The sequence below is a fragment of the Chaetodon trifascialis genome, chromosome 2 (assembly GCF_039877785.1).
Source record: "Chaetodon trifascialis isolate fChaTrf1 chromosome 2, fChaTrf1.hap1, whole genome shotgun sequence".
NCBI lineage: Eukaryota > Metazoa > Chordata > Actinopteri > Chaetodontiformes > Chaetodontidae > Chaetodon > Chaetodon trifascialis.
In genome coordinates this window covers 26224374-26245550 of record NC_092057.1, presented here as the reverse complement: position 1 = coordinate 26245550, position 21177 = coordinate 26224374, and the positions used below count along the sequence as shown (strand labels likewise).

General features: G+C 41.1%; 1 protein-coding gene across 1 annotated transcript; it reads left to right on the top strand.

Annotated features, from left to right (window-relative positions):
- The first annotated feature begins 320 nt into the window (after nt 1–320).
- krt222 (keratin 222) lies at nt 321–20994 on the top strand. The gene is made up of 9 exons (XM_070981636.1): nt 321–521; nt 3660–3742; nt 4705–4858; nt 7652–7936; nt 10729–10854; nt 13008–13228; nt 15352–15572; nt 15682–15784; nt 20061–20994. Exons 1-9 carry the CDS (start codon nt 324–326, stop codon nt 20272–20274), a joined length of 1605 nt encoding a protein of 534 aa, XP_070837737.1. The 5' UTR covers nt 321–323; the 3' UTR covers nt 20275–20994.
- Nucleotides 20995–21177: the final 183 nt, after the last annotated feature.

Below are 21177 nucleotides of genomic sequence, written 5' to 3'. Positions count from 1 at the left end.
TGAGAGACTTTTGCTGCCTTTACTACTCTTACTGTGCTGTATACGTGGAAAGCCACGTGGCCTCAGGTGAGTATTGCTGGGTAAACATTTACCTAGTAAACGCCTCTGGCAGCGCGTGATCTCAAAAGGGTGGCAGACTGTGTCCTACAAAAGTTGTAACTACTGTACATATCTCTGTGATACACAGTGAGTCTGTCAGTCATGTACTATCCAAATGTTTCGTTCACTGCCTGCTGTGCTGTGTCATTTGACTGTATGGAAATATCAGGGGCTCGTCATTTGTGTGTCTGTAAACATTTGGGTGTGCACTCTCTCAGGTCTCCATGGACTTGCTGCAGGATTCCAGTCACACCATGTGGGGTCTGAATGCCCGACTGAAGGGCTTCCTGGAACAGGTGAACAGGCTGCAGGAGGCCAACCAGCGGCTGGAGGCTCAGATAACCGACTGGGGCATCAGGAGCACCTCACGCTCCCGGGACTGGTCCCAGCAGGAACAGACTGTCACTGAGCTCCGTGCCCAGGTCAGACTCTGTTTTGTTGACATTTTGAACAGGTCAGGTGATCCTTTGAAATCTCTTTTAAGTGTTAATTCTCCCATCAAGTGTCTTTGACCTGCCGTGCAATGGCTGCTCACTGCACCTCAGGGACAGGTTAAATGCAGAGATCAAATTTCACTTTGTTGTTCTGTGTGTGACCTGTTTTTTGTTTTTGTTCTTTTTTTTGAGTGTTGGAAAGAGCACAGCTGTTTTCCAGACAAACATATGATAGTATTACAGATGTGCATGCACTTTATGATGCTCATGCTCAGATAATGCTCCATTACAGCAGCTCAAGGCCATGTTGGCTGGCAGACAACAGGAGCAGTTGTATATAATCAGACCGCAATGACTGCAGTCAAAACAGAGACACGGTTTATTACTAGTGTTGATGACAACTGCATGGAACATCATGTAAACAGCCTCAAAGTCATGATCACTTTAAGGACAGGTAAAGAGGCTTAAAGACAGTGGTACCATACATGTTTGAAGACAGCCCCCCACACTCATGAAGGACAAAGACTGTATTGTGGCTAAATATTGGTGTAATTATTGAACTGTGATTATTGAACATTTGTATGTTTTCACTGCAGCTGGAGGAGAGAATCAGCAACCTCTTCTTGATGAAGAAAACCTAAAATCTTTTCTTTTTCTTTTTCTTATTTTCTTCTGAAGAGCAGTGAAATGCTTATTTTATTGATGTTTCAAAGCGGGTGAGTGGTGAGTGAGGTGAGTGATGACTCCACATTAAATGAGTCTATTGCAGAGGATCAGAGGAAAGTATGTGTGTCATTGCTGCTGAATCAGAGCCACGGGACTGCCAGCTGTCACATGCAGAAAGAATGCAGAAGTCTCTGTCACTTTAAAGGCCGTTTCACATAAACGCCAACCCTATGATGATCTCACATGACCAGACTTGATGGTTTATAACTGCTCCCCGGTTTAAGTGTCACTTTGTGCATGAATAGGTGTTACTGACAGACATTTCAATGACTCACCTGTTTCCCGTTGCGTATCACGTCATCAAAGTTTGGCAGGTGTTCCCATGACTGTGGCATGCACCCGAGCAAACTCTGCTAGCTTCTTTGTTCTCTGATCCAAGCAATGATTTTATGTTAACATATAGGATTACTCTACTATTTATCTTGCTAAGAACAGCTTAATAAGCTTAATAACATCATTTCATTTGACAGCACAGACTTAGTGATGGGCAATCGTAGACATAAAGTGTAAGATCCTGTCACTGTACTGACTGACTCATCCTAATGGGGATCAAAAATGGGCAGGTGTCCTAAAACATCCACGTAATGAGTTAGAATGTTTATGCTCTAAACGTTATGGAATATTCCATGTTACTTTTGGCTGTCTTTAACATGGGTGCGGCTTGCTCTGAGAGTGTTGAACACAAAAGAAAATAAAGGTGTGTTAAGCATTTTTTTTGTGTCTGATAAAAGACAAGGAGCCTTTTTGTATCCAGACAGCCTTTTCACTGTGACAAGGAAATGAACCTGGAAAGAATTGTGTATTTTTGGTCATTTATGTATAATTTAGCCATTGCTAGATAAATAAACACAGTAGTTCATTGGCTGTGTGACATAAGTTAGTGTTTAATATGAAAATATTTCAGCACTGACTTCTTGAGCCCAGAGGTGTGCTGAGGAGAGGAGAGGTAGACTGTACACGACGCTGATTTACAGTCAGGACTTGTTGCGCTTTCAGTTTCAGTTTCCCCAGCAATTCAAAAAATCATTTTGATTGTTACAAACAATTCATTGTGCAAGAAATCCAATAGTTATTACTCAAGTACATATTTTCCACCTGATTATTTCAGTGTTTTATAAAAGATGAACAAGTTATTGCAGTTTGTATTCACCAGACTGCGCATGGACAGAGATGTGCATCAGGCGTGGTTGTAAATGTATTCATCTTAGTCTCTTAGTACTCGTGAAACTTTACTGGGATGATCAAAAATACTGTAACAATGGCCACTGCTTCTGAAGCTGGGAAAACTTGATTTTAATTTGTAAAAAAAGTTTGTGATTTGTGCAAAACTCATAACTACCATCATAGCTTTTTTGTGACTAGATGAATTCATATCCCTCAACAAAGAACACAAAATACTGAGTGAGCGAAGTTTGTCTGTATGTGGGGTTAGCTTCTTTACAGATGGAAAAAAAAGATCTTCTTTATTGGCCAAATATGATATGATAATTTAAAATACTTAACTGTTGGCTTAATCTGGCCTGAATTTGGTGTTCCACTTTCCAAAATGATTCAAATAATTCAGTGAGGATATATATGTTAGTTTCAGTCCTCCAAATGCAAAACTTGTTATTTTTGTTAGTCTTCATGTGATTAGATTTGCAAGCTTGAATAACTTAACAGGAAATGAACAGATGTACTGAACTGTGCGATAGAAGAGTCATTTCCTCCAGGACAGAAATTCTATTTTGTATATGAGCATCTAAAGAGTATTGTAGAAAAGACAATGCATAAACATCACTGATATAGAGACAACAGGACATTTTGACATGTACAGTAGAAAAACTGGTGTAAATAATAGAATGAATGATGGCTGAATTCCATTTAGCTGCTTCAGCTTCGGGGTCCTGCTGTGCTTGCTGGCTCACTCTCATTGTCAAGGCTTACTGGGACAGAGCTATTAAAATTCATTTTATCAGTATCACCTGCGTCTTTTGTGAAGAAGGCTCATTGGTTTATATACACAGCTTTTACAGCAAAACATATAGATTATACTGAAATAGACGGAGGAGAGAATCAGCAACCTCTATCTCTTATACAATACTCTTTAGATGCTCATATATAAAATAGAATTTCTGTCCTGGAGGAAATGAGTTGGCGACTGTTCTATCGCACAGTTCAGTACATCTGTTCATTTCCTGTTAAGTTATTCAAGCTTGCATATCTAATCGCATGAAGACTGATAAAAATAGCAAGTTTTGCATGAGGAAGACTGAAACAAACCTATATATCCTCACTGATGAATGAGCGTCATTTGGAAAGTGGAAACACATACATAATGTTTGAGATCTCCTTTCAAACTAAATCAAAGCACAATATCTGCATGTGCTAACTTGTGCTATTGCATTCTGTTTCTGTCAGGTTGGTAAACTACTGATGGAGAACGCCCAGCTGGCATTACAGTCTGACAGCATGAGGTCCAGAGCTGCTGCCATCCAGGCCAGGTCAGCTGTATTTGGCTGTGGTTTTCCTGAAAGCTCTAACAACTCCCCCACCTCCATGAATACAGTCAAGGGCTTATTAATAGTATATTAGCAATGAGATCGCATCACATAAAACCATTACACTCATTCAAACAGTTTGTGTCCCACAGAGAAGAGAAATACTTTTTATTTGTGATTTAATTGGTAACACAGTGAGATATGCTAATAAAATATGTGGGATCATTATTACTGGCCTAATAAGCACCCCCAAATACTAAACATAGGTGTAGAATAACTCCCAAAGACTTCCTGTTTTCATCCTGCTGCAATGCTTTTCCAGCCTTCTGTTATCTAACTCAGGCCAGTTCCCGCTCTTGTGAGCCAACCTGCATACAAATCCCGACCGGGCTTTGTGCCGCGTCGGCACTTTCACTTATGTATTGATGCAGAGTGACACTGAGTCACCTCCCCACCCCCCACCTCCCTCAACACACACACCACCCCTCCACTGACAGCCATTAACCCCTGAAGGACAGCGGCGACACTCAGCAGCTTGAAATAAATACACCTGTTCTATTTATAGCTGCTGACTACCTGAGTACGTCTGTGAGACTCTGGACTGACTCAAATGATGTCAAGGTCTTTTTTGTCCTTTTTGCTTGTAGTTATGATTTCTGCAACACCCTCCTTCACTGTCATGAATCAAAATGAGATAATTGATCTTAAACTACTCTCTTCAACCCCTTAGCATGCAGTCCTTGGGATCCCCTTTTAAATGAGTTCAAACTGGGTATTTGGTAAGACTGAGGAATGTCTTAATGCTTCAGGACATGCTTCAGTCTGAATTCATGCATTTCCTCTGGCCTTTCACTGCTTTCCACGCAGGGTTTTAAGTAACGGATGTATGCCATTGTTAAATGATTAATAGTGAATACAGAATGGGCCTCAGTAAATAACCTTTGGCTGTTGATATGACATCCCAGGTGTGAGACAGAGGAGAGGAACACCAGGCGCCTGGAGCAACAGGTGGATCTGCTCAGGCAGTCAAAGAGGAAGGCAGATGAGAGCAGCATGACACTGCAGACAGAGATTCGGCACTCCATGACAGAGCTGCAGGAGATGCACCAGGAGTTTGAGGTCACTAAATGTTCTGCGAAAGCCTGTCATGACTTTTCCTTGTTTCCTTCCGACCCGTCTGTCTGACACCTGCTTTTCTGTCTCTCTCAGTACTACTTTTTTTTATTTTTCAATTTTAATGTACCTTTTACAAACACAGCCTGACAGTGGAGTACATGTCTCCTCATTAGACAAGAAGAAAACTCAGATGAATAAGATGCACTTGATAGCCCCTTCTGGAAATGAAACCTCGGCTTGGAGGTTTGGTGTCGATCAGTGTTCTTGGGAGCAGTGTTGTTAGGAGCCTAAACTTTTGATAGAGTAGAGTTAACTTTATTGTTCCAGAGAGCAAATTTGTCTTGAGTACAGTGCAACAGTGTCACAGTTGTTGTGTCACATTGAAAAACATCACAAAAACATGAGAAGTGTTTGTTACTGCACATGGAAAAATCTTAACAAGATAAAAGAGATATGTGATTGTACATTTGGCAGTGACAACACAGCGGCATAATTAAGAAACTCTAGGAATTAAATGCAAAGTGCTAAAGTGATTTATTGCACATTGATCTATTGCACTAAGACTTAGCATTCGAGTTCAACAGCTTGATGGAGGCTGGAACAAACGACAGCTTCAAGCGCTTTGATTTGCATTTTGGCACTTGGAGGCTTCTTCCTGAGGTTTGTATTCAGAGAAAAGGGGGTGTTAAGATCCCACAATGATTTTTGTTGGTTGTTTCATGACTGCCTGCTCGAACAGGCTCTGTATGGGCCCATATTCTTTCATCCCTGTTGCCTTCATAGGTGTTTTATTCACACTGGCACGCCTGCTTTTCAATTGCACTGTTAGGTTGCCAAATCATGGTGTAATTCTGTGTCTAATGATGCTCTCTAGGATTGTCCAGTAGAACATCAGCAGTCACGAAAGGCAAAATGGTCTCAAGAGAGGGGCGGAAAAAAAGAATGATCCCTCTGGTTCAAAAGGTGGGAGTTGGGGCTTCTTTGTGAAGTTGTCTGCATGCAGAGAGGTACCAACATCATTTAACTTACTAGGTAGTGAGTTATTTTGGCATTTGGTAGTGAGTTGGATCAGATGGTGAGAAAGTTGCTAGACAGGCCTGTTTTGCTGGGAACATTTGCCTTGAACTGAAGTTCCAATAACTTTATGTAGTTATTATTTTAAGAAAGTTGTTAAGAGACACTTACGCTTTATACTGTTAATTGGCAGAATTTTTAATCTCGGGCCTTCATTCAGTTTCAATTTATCCAGTATTTTGTTTTAATCCAGCAAAAGAAATGACATTTCCATCAGCATCAGCTGTACTTTGTGTTTATATTAATACACACAACTAAGATGGTGAAAGTGGTAACCAGTATACTTGTTACAGATCAGCACATTACCATCGTGATCATTTTGAGCTCGTAGGCATGCTGACACAGCCTCACAGAGCTGCAGTGGAGGAGATCCTTTAAATAAAAGCATAATACCACACTGTAAAAATCCAAGTAAAAGTCATGCATTCAAAATGTTTCTTCAGTAAAAGTATGTAAGTATAATCATAAAAATGTACTTAAAGTAAATTAAATGTTAGGTTCCTTTAGAGAAGTTGGAAGAATGAAATGTTTAGCATTCATGAATGGAAAATGGCAATCGTCAGTCAATTTTTAATGAATCATTTCAGCTGTGCTTGTTTACTGTCTGGTACTTTCCGATTAAGTAGTAACTAGTAATTCCAGCTGTCAAATACTAGTCAAAGTACTTAAACGCAGTACTTGATTGAATATACATACTTACTTCCATCACTGCAGAGCTGCTTGTATGACTGTAGACGGTGTTGCTTGCTGCAGTATTGCACAAAATTGAAATTGTTGAAGTTATGTCATTTCTAATAGGACACATGTCTGACTGATGACAGCTGATTCCCCAGAGGCTATGTAAGATCTGTGAGGAGCTGTTTGTCACTGGTGCTAAATTTGACCACAGAGGATGACGAAAAGGACATTAGAGATGCTGCATGACCCTGACCCGGACAGCTGGTTCTGAAATAGAACAGAAGATAAAATGATAAACGGTGTATAATACGCTGTATTTAACCGTCATTAGTTATCATTGTGACCGTGTTATTAGGTACATTATAAGTAACCCCTTCACTTTCAACCCTGACATTATAATCCTTTCATGTTTTGTTTGTGTGTGTGTGTGTGTGTGTGTGTGTGTGTGTGTGTGTGTACATTTGATTTGTGAGAGTTACACTTCACCGCATCTACTGATCCCTTGTCCCTTCACTCTGACCTCATCAGCCCCTCCCCTCCCCTTTCTTTCCTGCCTCCTTTTCTTCGTTTTCTCATTCCTGCTGACTAATGCCCCCCCCACTGCCACTGTCTTTTCCTGCACGTAGACACACACACACACAAGCTCTCACACAAGCATACGCACAAAAACACTCACCTATGCACACATGTAGAACTCAATGACTGATTCTTATTTTCCTCTTGCCTCTGCATTGTATGAACTGTCTCACAGTCTACAGCCACACACACACACACACACACACACACACACACACACACACACACACACACACACACACACACACACACACTTCTTGCACACTTTTCTCTCTTGCATTTATTGGTCTATTCATACACAAGTAAAATCAGTTTCATATCCCTCTTTGACATGTTTTTGTCTTTTAAGTCTCTCTCTTCACATCACTGACTCTCTTCTCCTCACCATTTCACTGCCTTTCTCTCTCCCTCTCTCTGTCTCTCTCCCCCTCCCTCCCCCTCTTGCTCCCTCTGGTTGGCTGTTTGCAGGCAGCCCGGGCTCTAGAGCTGCAGCGGGCCAGCTCTTGCGATGCTTTGTTAGTGACGGCCACAGGACTGGAGGAGGAGGATGGCACAGGGATGGAGCTCACCCAGCTCCTCGACCGAATCAGAGCGCAGTGCGATCAGAGCAGACTTCCTGAGCAGGGCGAGAGACACCTCGGCCTGGGTGCTGTGTCAAATCCGCTCCCCGGCTTGGTCGGGCCTAGCCTCTCTGGAGCAGCAGCAGCAGCAGCAGCAGCAGCATCTAGAGCACACAGAGGAGCTCTCAGTGAGGTACGCATTCACTCCAGCATCTTGACTTATCTTTTTTTTCTCTGCCTCTGTCATGTTGTCCTGGCCCACTGCCAGCCAGACACACCCTCAACACCAACTCCAGGCGGTCACATATCGAAGACAGATGGATGTACATGCTCAGTGGACTTAAATGGTTAGCAGAGTGTTTGTTGACTGTGGAGAAAAGCTGTAGGTTTAGGAATCATCATACCTCTCACTCCTTGATTGTAAATGTGTGTGTCTGTGTTTGCCTTCTTGCAGGTTTGTGTGTGTTTTTGCGTGATTGTCTCCTCATTCACCTCACCTTTGTACTGTTACACACAATTGCAGTAATGTGCCACAACAGATCAGTTACTACTCTGAATGAATGATCCCTGGTCTTCATTAAACATTTATGAGCCAATTTACAGCCTGAGTTTTCTCATCTACAATATCTTGCAGATTTTTTATCCTTCATGTAGTAATGGCAGCATTTTATTGTGAAGTAGGAGCCTTTCTACTGTGATTTCAGCCTCATCTTTTTTGTTATTATGGGAAAAAGCACAGTCTGAGTGCCTTTTATTATCCCGGTGTTTCTGTGCCACAGCACAATGACTTTGGTCTGACAGCGACAATAAAGTGTCTTTGCCAAAGGCTCAAAGCTATCACAGCACTAAAATGGAGCAGGTTTATGAAATGCCGTTGTTTACATCAGACCCTCTCTGTTGGTCCCACTGAAGTAACGGTTACACAACGCTGCAGTCAAAAGCCTACATGATGTCTATAATTATCATGGGTGATATTTACATTTAAAGTAATGCTGTCTTTTTAAAGAAAAATGTGCTGTACTTAGCATGTTAACATGTAATCAACTGGATATTATATAGTTTTGATATTACACAGAGGAAACCTATGTTTCCTGGGAAGAGTTGCATTGTTTACTTCATGAGATGGCAAAGTTGGAGAGCAAACTACACTGAAGGGTCAAAACTCTACCACAACTGCAGGACATCTCGCATCATTTCCAGTGACAGCTTTTAAGTTTAAAGGTGCCCTGTGGAGTTTTTGTAAACAAACAAAAGATATGTTTAAAGCACACTCTGTGTATCCTTGGGGTCTAGAATGTGTTGACTGCACAAAACATATGCAAAGCTGTTTTTTTGTGAATATTTTGAATCCTGCTTTATTTACATCAGTGTTTGTTCTCTTGTCGACTTCCTCTTCCCTACCTTTGTTTGGGCATCGCTGCATTTCTTCAGGTATTACTGTTGTGAAAGCAGTGGCAGAAATGTGTGTTGCATGCGTGCTTCAGGATGCACATGCACGATTCAAACAAGCACTCGTAAAGAATGTCTCCTTTAGAATCTCTGTAATGACTTGTAACAAACTACAAATAAGTAACTATATGTGGAGATGTTCAGACGCCAGTAGTCAAAGTCAGACCAGTGACGTCTGAAATATCACCAAGAATCAAAAGTAACGATGTACATTTACACCACTGCTGTACTTTTTATTTCAAGGTACTTCTACTTCTCTTGAGAATTTCCATTTGATGCGACTAACACTTCTATTTCACCACTATTTCACCAGTCATTTTGAGAGAGGATTACTATACCTTTTATCTCACTAAATTTATGTGACAGCTGTAGCTACTAGTTACACTGTATATTTACACATATGAAGATTTTACATTCAGAAACATATGGTCAAAAAATATGTTATGCATTGTTATAGATTAAACCAGCCAACAGTATATAAAGTAGTTTAAGTCAGCTCCACCTTGACTGCACTAACTACAACAGTAAAATGTTCATGTTCTTCCAGTAATGCAATACAAAATAATATAACTCTGTGACAGGGGCCATTCTCCATAATGAGTACTTTAACTTTTGAAACTTCAAGTACATGATACAAAAGTAATTTATTTATTTATTTATTTACTTACCTTTAACAGAGTGTTTTTACTTTGCAGTTTTGGTTGTAGTAGCTGGTAAGTTTCAGTCAGTACCCCTTCCATCACTCCCTGAGATGACGGACATCCAACTTAATCTGAGACAAGGAGTCTTGTTTGGTCAGTGTTATCAGTAACGAGGAGCTGATGTAGGATAACGTCTGCCAGAATGTGCTTATTATATTATTTTCTTATTAATTAAAACAGACTTTATGCATTGAAGTAATAAATTAAACAGAGAATATCTTACATAACTTTAGTCATCTTCTGTTGTTTTAACTGTCAAAATATTGTCATAACTGTGCTGAGACAGCTTCACCGCTTCACTGCATTTGAAGAGGGGTGAGGACAGAGGGTGTGAAGCCTAACAGCTGTACAGTGTGTCAACACAGCTTGTTCAGCTGTGTGTACACGCAGGGCTGGGTGTCTGCTCTGCTGCCTGTTTACCTAAACTGAAACGCACGCTACCGACAGCACCACCTGTGGCTGCCTCTGCTTCTCCTGTGACTGTTTGACTGAGTGCCAATGGGAAAGAACTGTTACCCACAAGGTGTGTGTCTGTGTGTTAGCTGGTTGTATGTTTTGTTCATCTGATGCAGATATTCATTCTAACAATTCACATACCATCAGCTTCTGTGCTACACATTTACACATTCTGTCCTCATTTATTTGGGCTAGAAAAACAGTTCCGACATGGCATGTCATGAGGTCGAAGATTTGGGTTTCTGCTGTTGACGGGTGAATACAAGTTCAAATGAGTGTGTGTGGTTGGGTGTGTACATTTGGATGAGGTGGCAGCAGTGGTGGTGATGCTGGCGTTCTTGTACGGCTTTTAATGTCTGCTAACTGTGACCTCATACAGGAGGAGGCAGCGTGGGCACAGGTGAGCCGCGGCAGCGCCGCCCTGAGGGAGGCCCGGGCCGAGCTAGCTGAAGCCAGGAAGCAGTGGCACTCCCTGCAGGTGGAGATTGAGACCCTACATGCCTTGGTGAGGAAACACACATCATCACAGCACCACAATCAACTCCACAACTATGACACTGAGAGTCAATGGCAAGTAGCAGAATGGATGAGTTGACTTTGTAGAAGTGATAAGATAATGTAAAGAAAACAGACAGTAACAGATAGCAATAATAATAATAATAATAGTACACTTTCTTTGTATACCAACCTTCGGACAAGAATGAGAATACAATAAAGAGAATGCATCTATAAGATGGAAAAGGAAAGTTGAATAATAGCAATAAAAGAAGCTAAAAACGGAGCACATAGAATGCATGAAATCGAGTAAAAGACAACATTTTAAAAGAAGTGCAGCAGTTTTTCAGCATCCTTTTGATTTATAAATGGTCGTACTGTAGCTATGTTTCTAAGGTGGAACCATGAAGGTTTTGTTACCTTGTTGATTTGGGACTTAAAGCTTTATCTGAATCTAGGAGAACACCAAGATTTATAACCTCAGTTTTAATGGAGGGAGTTGATTTCCTCAGTTATTAGTAGGATTTCAGTTTTATCCCCATTTAACTTCAAGAAATTATTGCCCATCCATATATTTTTTGCCAAAAGTCATTTAGTAATGGAGTCTACAGCTGCAGCATCATTCGGTTCAGCGCAGATGTACAGTTGTGTGTCGTCTGCGTAACTATGGAAACACACATTGTGCTCTCTAATGTCACCAAGTGGCAGCATGTATAGTGAGAACAGTGATGAACAAAGGCAGCTTCATTGTGCAACACCAAGATAAATGTCATGTTTCTCAGACACATGGTCTCCAAGATTGACGTAAAACTTTCTCCCTTTGATGAATGTTTGAAACCAGTTTAACGCAGTCAGAAAGACCAACCAGCTGTACAAGACCACTGATAAAGATATCATGGTCAAGCGTAGCAAACGCTGCACTCAGGTCTAAGAGGACAAGAACTGAGACCTTGTTTTCATCAGAATTTAGTCTGAGGTCCCTGATTAGTCTACTCAGAGCAGTTTCAGTGCTGTGGTTTTCTCTAAAGCCTATAAATTTGTCCAGAATATTATTTTCTGTAAGAAAGGTTAATTGGCACTGAAACTATCCAGTATCTTACTGGTAAATTGAAGGTTGGATATCGACCTATAGTTGGTGAGTTTTAGTCCACTACAAATTGTATTTTATATCCCTGTCAACCTTTTCCCAAAGCTTTTGATTGGGTTTTACTTTCCAATTTCTACTGATTTACTTTTTACTACAATATGGAAATTATTTGCAGAGACTTGGATCAAAATGGGAAATCAAAGAGTCAGTCATTTTTTATTGTCAAGTTATCATCCTAAGACTGCAGTTGCAGTCTATGCATGTGTGCACAGGCACAATACTGTATTTGCAATTGGTTAAAACATGCAGGACCACCAGTGTAACCTGTTAAGACTGATAACTGCATACAATGTGTTTTAAATGTGTTTTTAAATGTGAAAACAAGACTTAGAAGTATGTATGCTAACATTTTTTAATTTTTTTTATTTATTTAATTAGGCAGATGCTAATGATAAGCAGGTACCATGTTTGCTATTTTAGTTTAGTGTGTGACCATGCTAACATTCGCCAGTTAGCATTTAACATGAAACACAGCTCAGAATGATGGAAAGGTCATGAGTTCTGCATAGACAAAGGAAAGTTTGATCTGATGGTGCAAGATGGAAAGTCAGGGGATCACCAAAGTTGTTACAATTTATCCATTCAGTAGCTGTTGAAAATTTTCACTTTGACATCTGTCATATGTCTTGGCATAAACTAATATGAATAAGTTTAAATATTATAGATTTAGTTTTCGTGTTAGATTAATACATTTTTGATAAGCATTACAACCACATTTCACCCACAATCGTGGCTGTGTGCACCTCAGACCATGGCAGAGTCCTTGTGAATCAACACTGCAGAGACCTGGATCCAGTTTCCAGTTTAGGGCTCAGCCACACCAAGCTAACCAACACACTTGGCTGTGTTGGTGGAGGGAAGCCAGTTAGGGATGATGCTCATGTTTTGCAACTATTACACTATGCACAGTAGCAACTACATGTCTACGTGGTTCTTTAAAACAATGTGGAGTTATTTAAGAAGATGGTGAGAACTATTGTCACTGTCCTAATCACTCCTTGCCTCTTGCTTTTCAGGAGAAAGGCCTGGAGACTTCCCTGCAGAACACCCAGCAGATGTACTCCAGTCAGCTGCAGGACCTTTCCCAGGTGATCGCTGGGTTGGAGAGCGAGCTGGAGCAGGTGAGGAGTGGGCTGGCCACCCAGCGCCAACGCCACAGCCAGCTCCTCAACACCAAGATGAGGCTGGAGCGGGAGATCGCTACATACCGACGTCTCCTGGAGCGTGAAGAGGGCAGGTGAGGGCCAGAGACAGGCAAAGGAGTGGAATGATTGGAGAAAGCAGAAAGGAATCATTCGGCTGGAATTTTTACTTTTTAGTTGAAAATGAAAAAAACTATCATAAGAAAAATAAAATAGTACATAAATATCCATTTTTCTGTAATATTATTGCAAATTCTGAATGTCAAAAGAAGACTTTACACACACACACACACATTCAGTGACATGACTAAGACAGAAATGACTTTCTTAGCACTTAAGAACCAAGCAAACAAAATGATTTCTTAATCGTTTCCTTTATATAGCTGTCAAACTGATGATTTTCTGTGCTCACACTTTCAGTCTGGTCAAAGCCTACTATTCTGTCATGGATTATGCAGCAGAAACTGAAAATCCACAATAATTGCAGGTTGAGACATACTCGGGCTGTAGAGTACAGCCAAACAATACAGTGACATGTAAGAACAGTGATTGGAAATTTGCATACATACAAAAAACACCAAAGGATAAATGAAGTAAGATGACAGACTTTCCATGTCTGATTCATAGCCTAAAAATCCAGCTCTGTCTTTAATCACCCAGGATGATAGAATCCAGACAGTCGACCCGTCTTTGTTTGGTCTTTTAACTTATTCCCTGTCAGCGTCATGCTGTTTTACTAGGGAATATTCCATTCTTTTGGCATGGCCTTTAATTATCTTCACAGGCGATTTGGACCACGGACAAACATCTCACATCGAGCTCTTTGCAGTTCAACACATTTACTGTATCAACCTTGTGATTGTCACTTTATAGTTTGATGAAGGTACAGTAATTTAGTTTTACGACTCTTGTCGAGCTTGCAGACAGACTGGAGTGCCGCCTTTTCCGCCTTTCTTTAGCCTGCACATGCTTTTATTTCAGAATATGACTTTGACTGATGTCATTGATGCTAGCAGAGAGAGGGCATGGCATCTGAAATTTGTATTGTTTGTTCATATTTGAGAAGGGTGGTGATTGAGTGGGTAGCAAGCGGAGGCTCAAAGTGACTGTGTGACAAAAATCTGGTTTCATGCATTCATCTGCCCACGTAAAACCCCAAAGGTTTGTGAGTTGGGTATGTCTGCAAATTAACCAAATAAAAGGCACATATGATCATAATGAGTGGTTAGTGCACAATACTTTTATATAATCTCTCAGTTATCCAGGGTCTTGTTCAGGAGGTGCAAGGAGAGTGTGTGTGTGTGTGTGTGTGTGTGTGTGTGTGTGTGTGTGTGTGTGTGTGTGTGTGTGTGTGTGTGTGTGTGTGTGTGTGAAACTCTCCTTTGCACCATATGAATGAAGACTAATATTTTAGTAAACTTGTTATTAATTTTTAATCACATAACAAGGCTTAGAGTCTACAGCCATGCTTGTAGTAATGTGAGGTTATAATACTGTATGTGTTGAGCTAAATGCCATCATCTGACAATGTAAACATCCTGATGTTCAGCAGGTATAATCCTTGTCATATTCAAATGTGTTTGATGCTTCAGCATGATAACTTTGCTAATTAGCACTTAACACGAAGCACAGCTGGCGCTGATGTTTATAAACCCAAATAATGGGGGGGAAATCCAACCTCACAATGGGACTAAAGGAAAAGTCAGAGGATCACCAAAGTTATTACATTTTATCCCAAGTGAATGCCTGAACCGGATTTCATGGCGGTACATCCACTGGTCGAGACGTTTTGCTGAAAACCACAAATATCAACCACAAGGTGGCGCCAGAGGAACAATTGGATAAAAGAAGATCAGCACCACAATCATGTTTGTCCATTAGATATGAAGGCGGTTATTCTTTAGACTGGAAAAGGGGGAAACAGCTTGTTGTGGTTTCACACTTGTTTTTACATGTTAGTTTAAGTATGAAACACATATTTATCAGTGAGCTTTAGAGATGCATTTTCTTAATGTAGGACAGAGCCAGAAAAGCTGTTTCTCCATTTCCTGTCTTCAGCTAAGATAAGTTAACTGTGTCCTGGTTGTAGCTTCATACTTACATATTTTTACTAAATGTCCAACTGTTGCGTTGTCTGACACACATCCATGCATGCATACACACACACCATCCACGAGCTTTTTGGTTGTCATTACTCTGTTCCCCCTTCTGTGTGCAGGTACATGGGTCGTAATGGGCAGCCAGTGGGTCTGAGGCCCTGGAGGTCTTTCGTTGAGGAGCCAAAGGAGAATGGGCTTGAGAACAGCTTCAGCGACCCGGCTGTGACCCCGGATGAACCCAAGTCTGAACCCCTGCCTGAAATACCTTCACTCCTCCCAGCAGAAAATGGGCTAAAGAAAAGCATACTGCATAGACAGCAAAGCCTCGTGATACTCACAGGTAAGAAACACACACACACACACACACACACACACACACACACACACACACACACACACACACAGAGTCTTATATCTTGTTATGATATGTCATTAATGTCTTCTCACAGAGCCGGAGCAAGATAAAGACTTGCCAATCTCCACTGTGAAGACTCAGGAGATTCTTCAGGGCAATGTGGTGCGAGAGAGTGCAGAGGGTCATGGCACCATCGAGTAAGTATCGATCTTTTTGCCCCCGTCAGCACCTTTGGCTCACTCTGAAATGAAGGCATTTTCTAGTAGCAAGCGCGAATAGCATCTCTTTAGAACGCACTGTACTACGTTGTCCAGATAAAGGCCTTTTTGACAATGAAACAACATAGTTTCTTGCTTGCTTAATGTCCTGAACCCTTTCACCTCTCAGGCTGTGACTCAGAGAGATTTTATTGACTCATTAGTTTATAATGACACAATCATGCATGTCCTCCCCACCCCGGCGACGTCTGGTCCAGTCGACAAGATGTGCAGACTCTCAAAGGCCTTTACATGTCGAACAAGTTACGAGGCATGAAACGTTTAGCTGGCTGCACAGGTTCCCATGAGTAATTCATCATCGCGCAGCATGGGAATTTTCCTCCTGTAATGGCTTGTGTTTGATGTGGAGATACCCGCCTGGTCTGGAGTCTTCAGGGCGTGGCACCTGTTATTGTTGGAGTAGACATGGGCGGAATTCTTTGTTCATGCTTCAGGTGTTACCAGCATTCACACATCCAGAAACAGCATGCACGCACACATGCAGCACACACACACACAGGCACACACACACTTAATGTCCATAGAGAGCTGCACACAAACCCATTCACTGTGCCAGAATATTACTTTGTCTTTCTGCTTTGATCTGCAGACAGGATAAGTTAAACTGTCACTTGATAGATTCTTCACAAATATCAAGGCTCTTTGCTGGCCAGCCCACTGGATTTATTTTACCCAAATGTTCCTTGAATACTTCTGGCGTCATTTCCATGGCTGACAGGAAGCATTATCTTGTTAAGAATACTCCAGTTGATGCCTTCAAGTGAATTAATTTGCTCTGCGGTTTTCTTCATGGTCCACTATCAAGGCATCTGTCTGTCAGCACTGATGGAACCAGTGTTAGCCGGCTGAATGTTCCCCAGGCCATCACAGCTGCCTCACACGCCTATGCATAATCTGCATGTCCTCATGTTGTTTTCCTGATATTTCTGGGAACTTTTTATACAATTCTCTGTCTGTATTATGTCTTTTGTACATTTATTTTTTAAAAACAAACTTGATAGACTTGTTTTTTGTTTTGTTTTTTTGACAAACAGTTTTCTTCTCCCTGATGCTTGACCTTTTTTCTGTTAGCTCTGTGGCTGTTTTGACTGTCTTGTGTTCTAATACAGGATGAGGCTGTCCAGCAGAGAGGGAAAGCTCTGTGAATATACAGTGCTGCGTGAAAGTTTGTGAACCCTCCAGACATGAGCACTGTTTTTGTAAAAAAAAAAACAAAAAACATTAAAATAACCTTATTAAACATACATCCAAATCCCAATTTGTAAAGCACACCTTCCAAATAATAGACACACACAAAAAGAGATATATTTTCATTCAACAAAGGTGGTTTATTTCACAAAAACTGAAAATTTAACATGTGCAAAAGTATGTGAACCCTTCTATTAGTAGCTTGTGGCTCCTCCTTTTGCAGCCATTACTTCAACCAAACATCTTCTGTAACCACTAACCAGTCTCTCGCATCTGCTTATGGTGATTTTTGCCCACTCCTCCTTGCAAAACTCGCCAGTTGAGAGAGGTTAGAGGGACATCTGGTATGTAGCAACTTCTTCAGGTCTAGCCACAACATTTCAATTGGATTAAGGTCCAGACTTTGACTGAGCCTATCCAGGATACTAATCCTCTATTTCTGAAGTCATTCCTTTGTAGTTTTGCTGGAATGCTTTGGGTCATTGTCTTGTTGCATAATCCATTCTCATCCCAGCTTCAACTCCCTGACCGATGGCAAGAGATTCTGGTCAAGAGTCATCCAGGTCCAGAAGCAGAAAAGCAGCCCCAGACCTTCACATTTCCTCCACCATGCTTCACTGTTGGGAGGAGGTTCTTTTCTTCATACGTGGTGTTGGCTTTTCTCCAGACATGGTGGTTTTGATTGTGACCAAATAATTCAATTTTGGACTCGTCTGTCCAGAGAATGGACTTCCAGAAGTCCTCTGGTTTGTCCAAGTGCTCTCTGGCAGTTGAAACAGGCACCTTTGAAGAGGCTAGAAGAGGCTTCCTTCTAGCAACCCTCCCATGAATGTCATGGCTATTCAATTTTCGTCTGATTGTAGACTCTGCACATTTGTCCCAGATGCTGCCAGAGAGGTCTGCATCTCTCTAGAGGTGATGTGTGTGTTGGCCTTTACCTAATTTATTATTTTTAGCTGGTGCTTCTGGGTGATAGTTTTAATGGGTGTCCACTTCTAGGCAGAGTTGTTGTCATGTTGAAGGCCCTCCATTTGTAAATTATTTGTCTCACAGTGGATGGGTGGAGCTGGAATCTTTTGGAGATGGTCTTATAGTCCTCCCCAGACTGATGGGCTGTCACTACCCTCTTCTTCATGTCCTCGGATATCTCCTTTGCTCTCGCCACTGTTGATTTGTATGGGACCACAGTGGTTTGGTTGGTTTCCTCTCTTTTAATTAGTGCAGGCCAAACCCTTTCCCAGATGTCTCATTTCAATGGTCGGTAATTAAACACCCAAATGTGTTTCACCTGAGTCTGTTACCTGCTTGACTTAGTCAATGCAGCTGGGGGTTCTCTTACTTTTGCACATACTAATTCCATGTTTCATGTAGTTTTGGGGCTACTTAAACAAGTCCCACTGAACAAGTACATGCAAATGATAAACATATATCTGACACTTCATACATAAAAAATGGTGATGATAAAATAAGAAAATGATAAAAGAACAGAAACATCTGCTCAAGGGGTTCACATACTTTCAAGCAGCACTGTAGCTTATGTTCAGGTCTTCACCGTGTCACTTTTCATTCATATTTCAATAGTAATCTAAACTTAAAAAGTAACTATTCTGTTTAGTTATCTTCAGATTTATGATGGAAATGCTGAGATATAGGCCTACTGTATATATTTTTTAAGTTTTCTCAGATGCCTGAAAATCCAGAAGGCCTTGCAAACCTCAGTGAAGCTTTGGCGATCCCTAGTGGGAGTTGGAAACACCAGATTGCTAACCAGTCCCTGAGGTTCAGTGTCAGTGGACAGTGGATGTGCTCTTTGTGGTGAATTGTTTGCGATGGTCAGGCCAGGACCTTGCACGGTAACTTGCTACCAGCTGTGTGAATGTGCCTGAGAGGCAAAGTGTAAAGTGCTTTGCACTCCATTTAATTACACAAGTCATATTTTCATCCTAGAACAACATTGTAATGTTTGCTGTGTTAGCATGGACTAGCTATTACTTGTTAAAACTGCCTAATCCATTTTTTGATGAATCCTTCCTCCATCCTGATGAATTATTACCTGACACTGCATTTCACCTCTGCCATACACAGCATTTTAGCACATTTCAGTTAATTGTTTGAAGATTTTACAGATTGCATATTTATTGTTTTCATTCACTCTCACTGTAAACGAAGATGGAATGTTGGACATTCATCAGGTGGCCAGAAACATGACTCCAAATGCCCTGAATGTTGCTCTGAGTTTGTTGGATGTGTAAATAAGCAACTGTTTGGTGCCAAGCTCACCATGTCAACTTCATAAGGTGATAATATGTCAGTGTTGTGTTTATAGCCTGTTACACTGCCCCCAGGTGGTCAAAAAACAATTTTCTGTCCTTGAAGGCGCAAGGTATCCAACATCTCCAACAGCCAGTTACCCAAGGCCAAATATTAGGCTTAATATGAGTCTCTTGGTCTGAAAGGTTGCCCTCTTACAGTACATAGAAAGAGACTTGCATCATTTAGTTTATTTGATATGGTCCTGATCCTCACTGAGTCTATTCAGTGCTGCCATGGTCGCATGTTATCACAAAGTAGGCGCTCCTTCAAGTCACATCTGAGGCGGGTAAAGTGTTCTCCCTTGCTGCCCCCTGGTGTTACTGTGCCACCAGGTGTCTCATGCATAAATGAATGAACGACATTCCTTCCTATTTTGTCATATGGTATCATTGAAATGGCCCATCCCACATGGGATTACAGGACACACAGTAACACTAGAAATAAATGAATAGATTTCCGGCAGTTGAGCTCAACATTCAAAGGAAAGACAAATCACTGCGGCACACCACACGCAATAGATGTTCCTCAACAAAAGAAAACATGTTTGAAACAGAATAGAGGCCTAAAAGATAAAAGACATTTTTCAGTGTCCATGCATCGTTCAAATGATGTGATCACGCGTAATGTCATGTGACAATCATCATGTGTAATCATTAGCTTTTATTGCCACAACCTCTAAACTCTGTCTTTCCAGGACGGAGAAGATTGACAAGGTGATTAAGCAGTGGGAGGGCTCTTTCTTCAGAGGGAATCCCAAGCTGCGCAAGAAGTCGGTGTCACTGCGCTTCGACCTGCACATGGCTGCAGCAGATGAGGGCTGTGCCCAGACTAAACAGGACAGCCTCCCCGACGTGGAGGTGCGTCTCATCATGAAGAGATCTCGCAGTATCCCGACTATCACACAGTAACTGTCACTGGTTCGCCAGAGTCAGCACTGGTTTGCAGCTGTTTGTGGTAACACTGGTGATGTTGAAGTTACAATAATAACATTTGTGTTTTTGACATCTGCGATATTACCATCCATTATCATCACGCTTAATATGAATCTCAAATGACAGCATTCATTGAACTTTGCATCACAACTGATGACTGAAACTGAGATTTCTCTAATCAAACCTCGACTCTGGCGGGAGAAGGATTATCCATCAGGCTTCTGGGGCCATTTTTATAATGCTGGTCAACCTCATCAAATATATCAGAGGATAACAACTGAATATGTTACCATCTTTCTTCTACATCATTCTAGATGACGAAAAAAGTGTCTCTCAAAACTGTCATAATGTCAATATATAAGAGATTGTATTGACCATATGACTCTTAACTACAGCATTTAATTGTAATTAACACTTGGTGCAGGAGGCTGAGTGCACAGATAGGTGGAGATAAATGGAGACGTGGAGTCACAGGTCACTTTAAGCTGCTGTGAAGTATCTAAGGGTGGATTTTTTTCAGATTTTTTCTTTCAGAGAGTGTACAAAAATCACCAGTGGGAGCGGGGGGAAGGATTATGAATGTTACCACTCCAGTTAGCTCTTCATTTGTCTCTATCCTGTAACAGTTCCCACCTTCACTTTATGCATCTCAACTGAAAGCATAAGTACAATAAGGTAATTTGTGTAATTGTGTAAGTTGTGTTAGAAAACAAGAAAGAAAAAGAAAATCTGGGATATGAAGTGACAGCTTTTAGATGCTGAATATATACTGAATATTCAGTAAACAGGACGCATTCTTTTGTTATGTTTGCCATATTTCTGGCAATTGCCACGTCCACTTCTGCAGTGTAGTGGTTATGTGAAAGCTCTTATTTCATG

Bases quoted from the DNA above. Each gene is read 5' to 3' on its own strand.
- krt222 (XM_070981636.1), top strand. From the start codon at position 324: ATGGACTTGCTGCAGGATTCCAGTCACACCATGTGGGGTCTGAATGCC. The intron at 3,743-4,704 runs GTCAGCTGTATT...ATGACATCCCAG, and splicing joins GCTGCTGCCATCCAGGCCAG to GTGTGAGACAGAGGAGAGGA. The intron at 15,573-15,681 runs GTAAGAAACACA...GTCTTCTCACAG, and splicing joins AAGCCTCGTGATACTCACAG to AGCCGGAGCAAGATAAAGAC.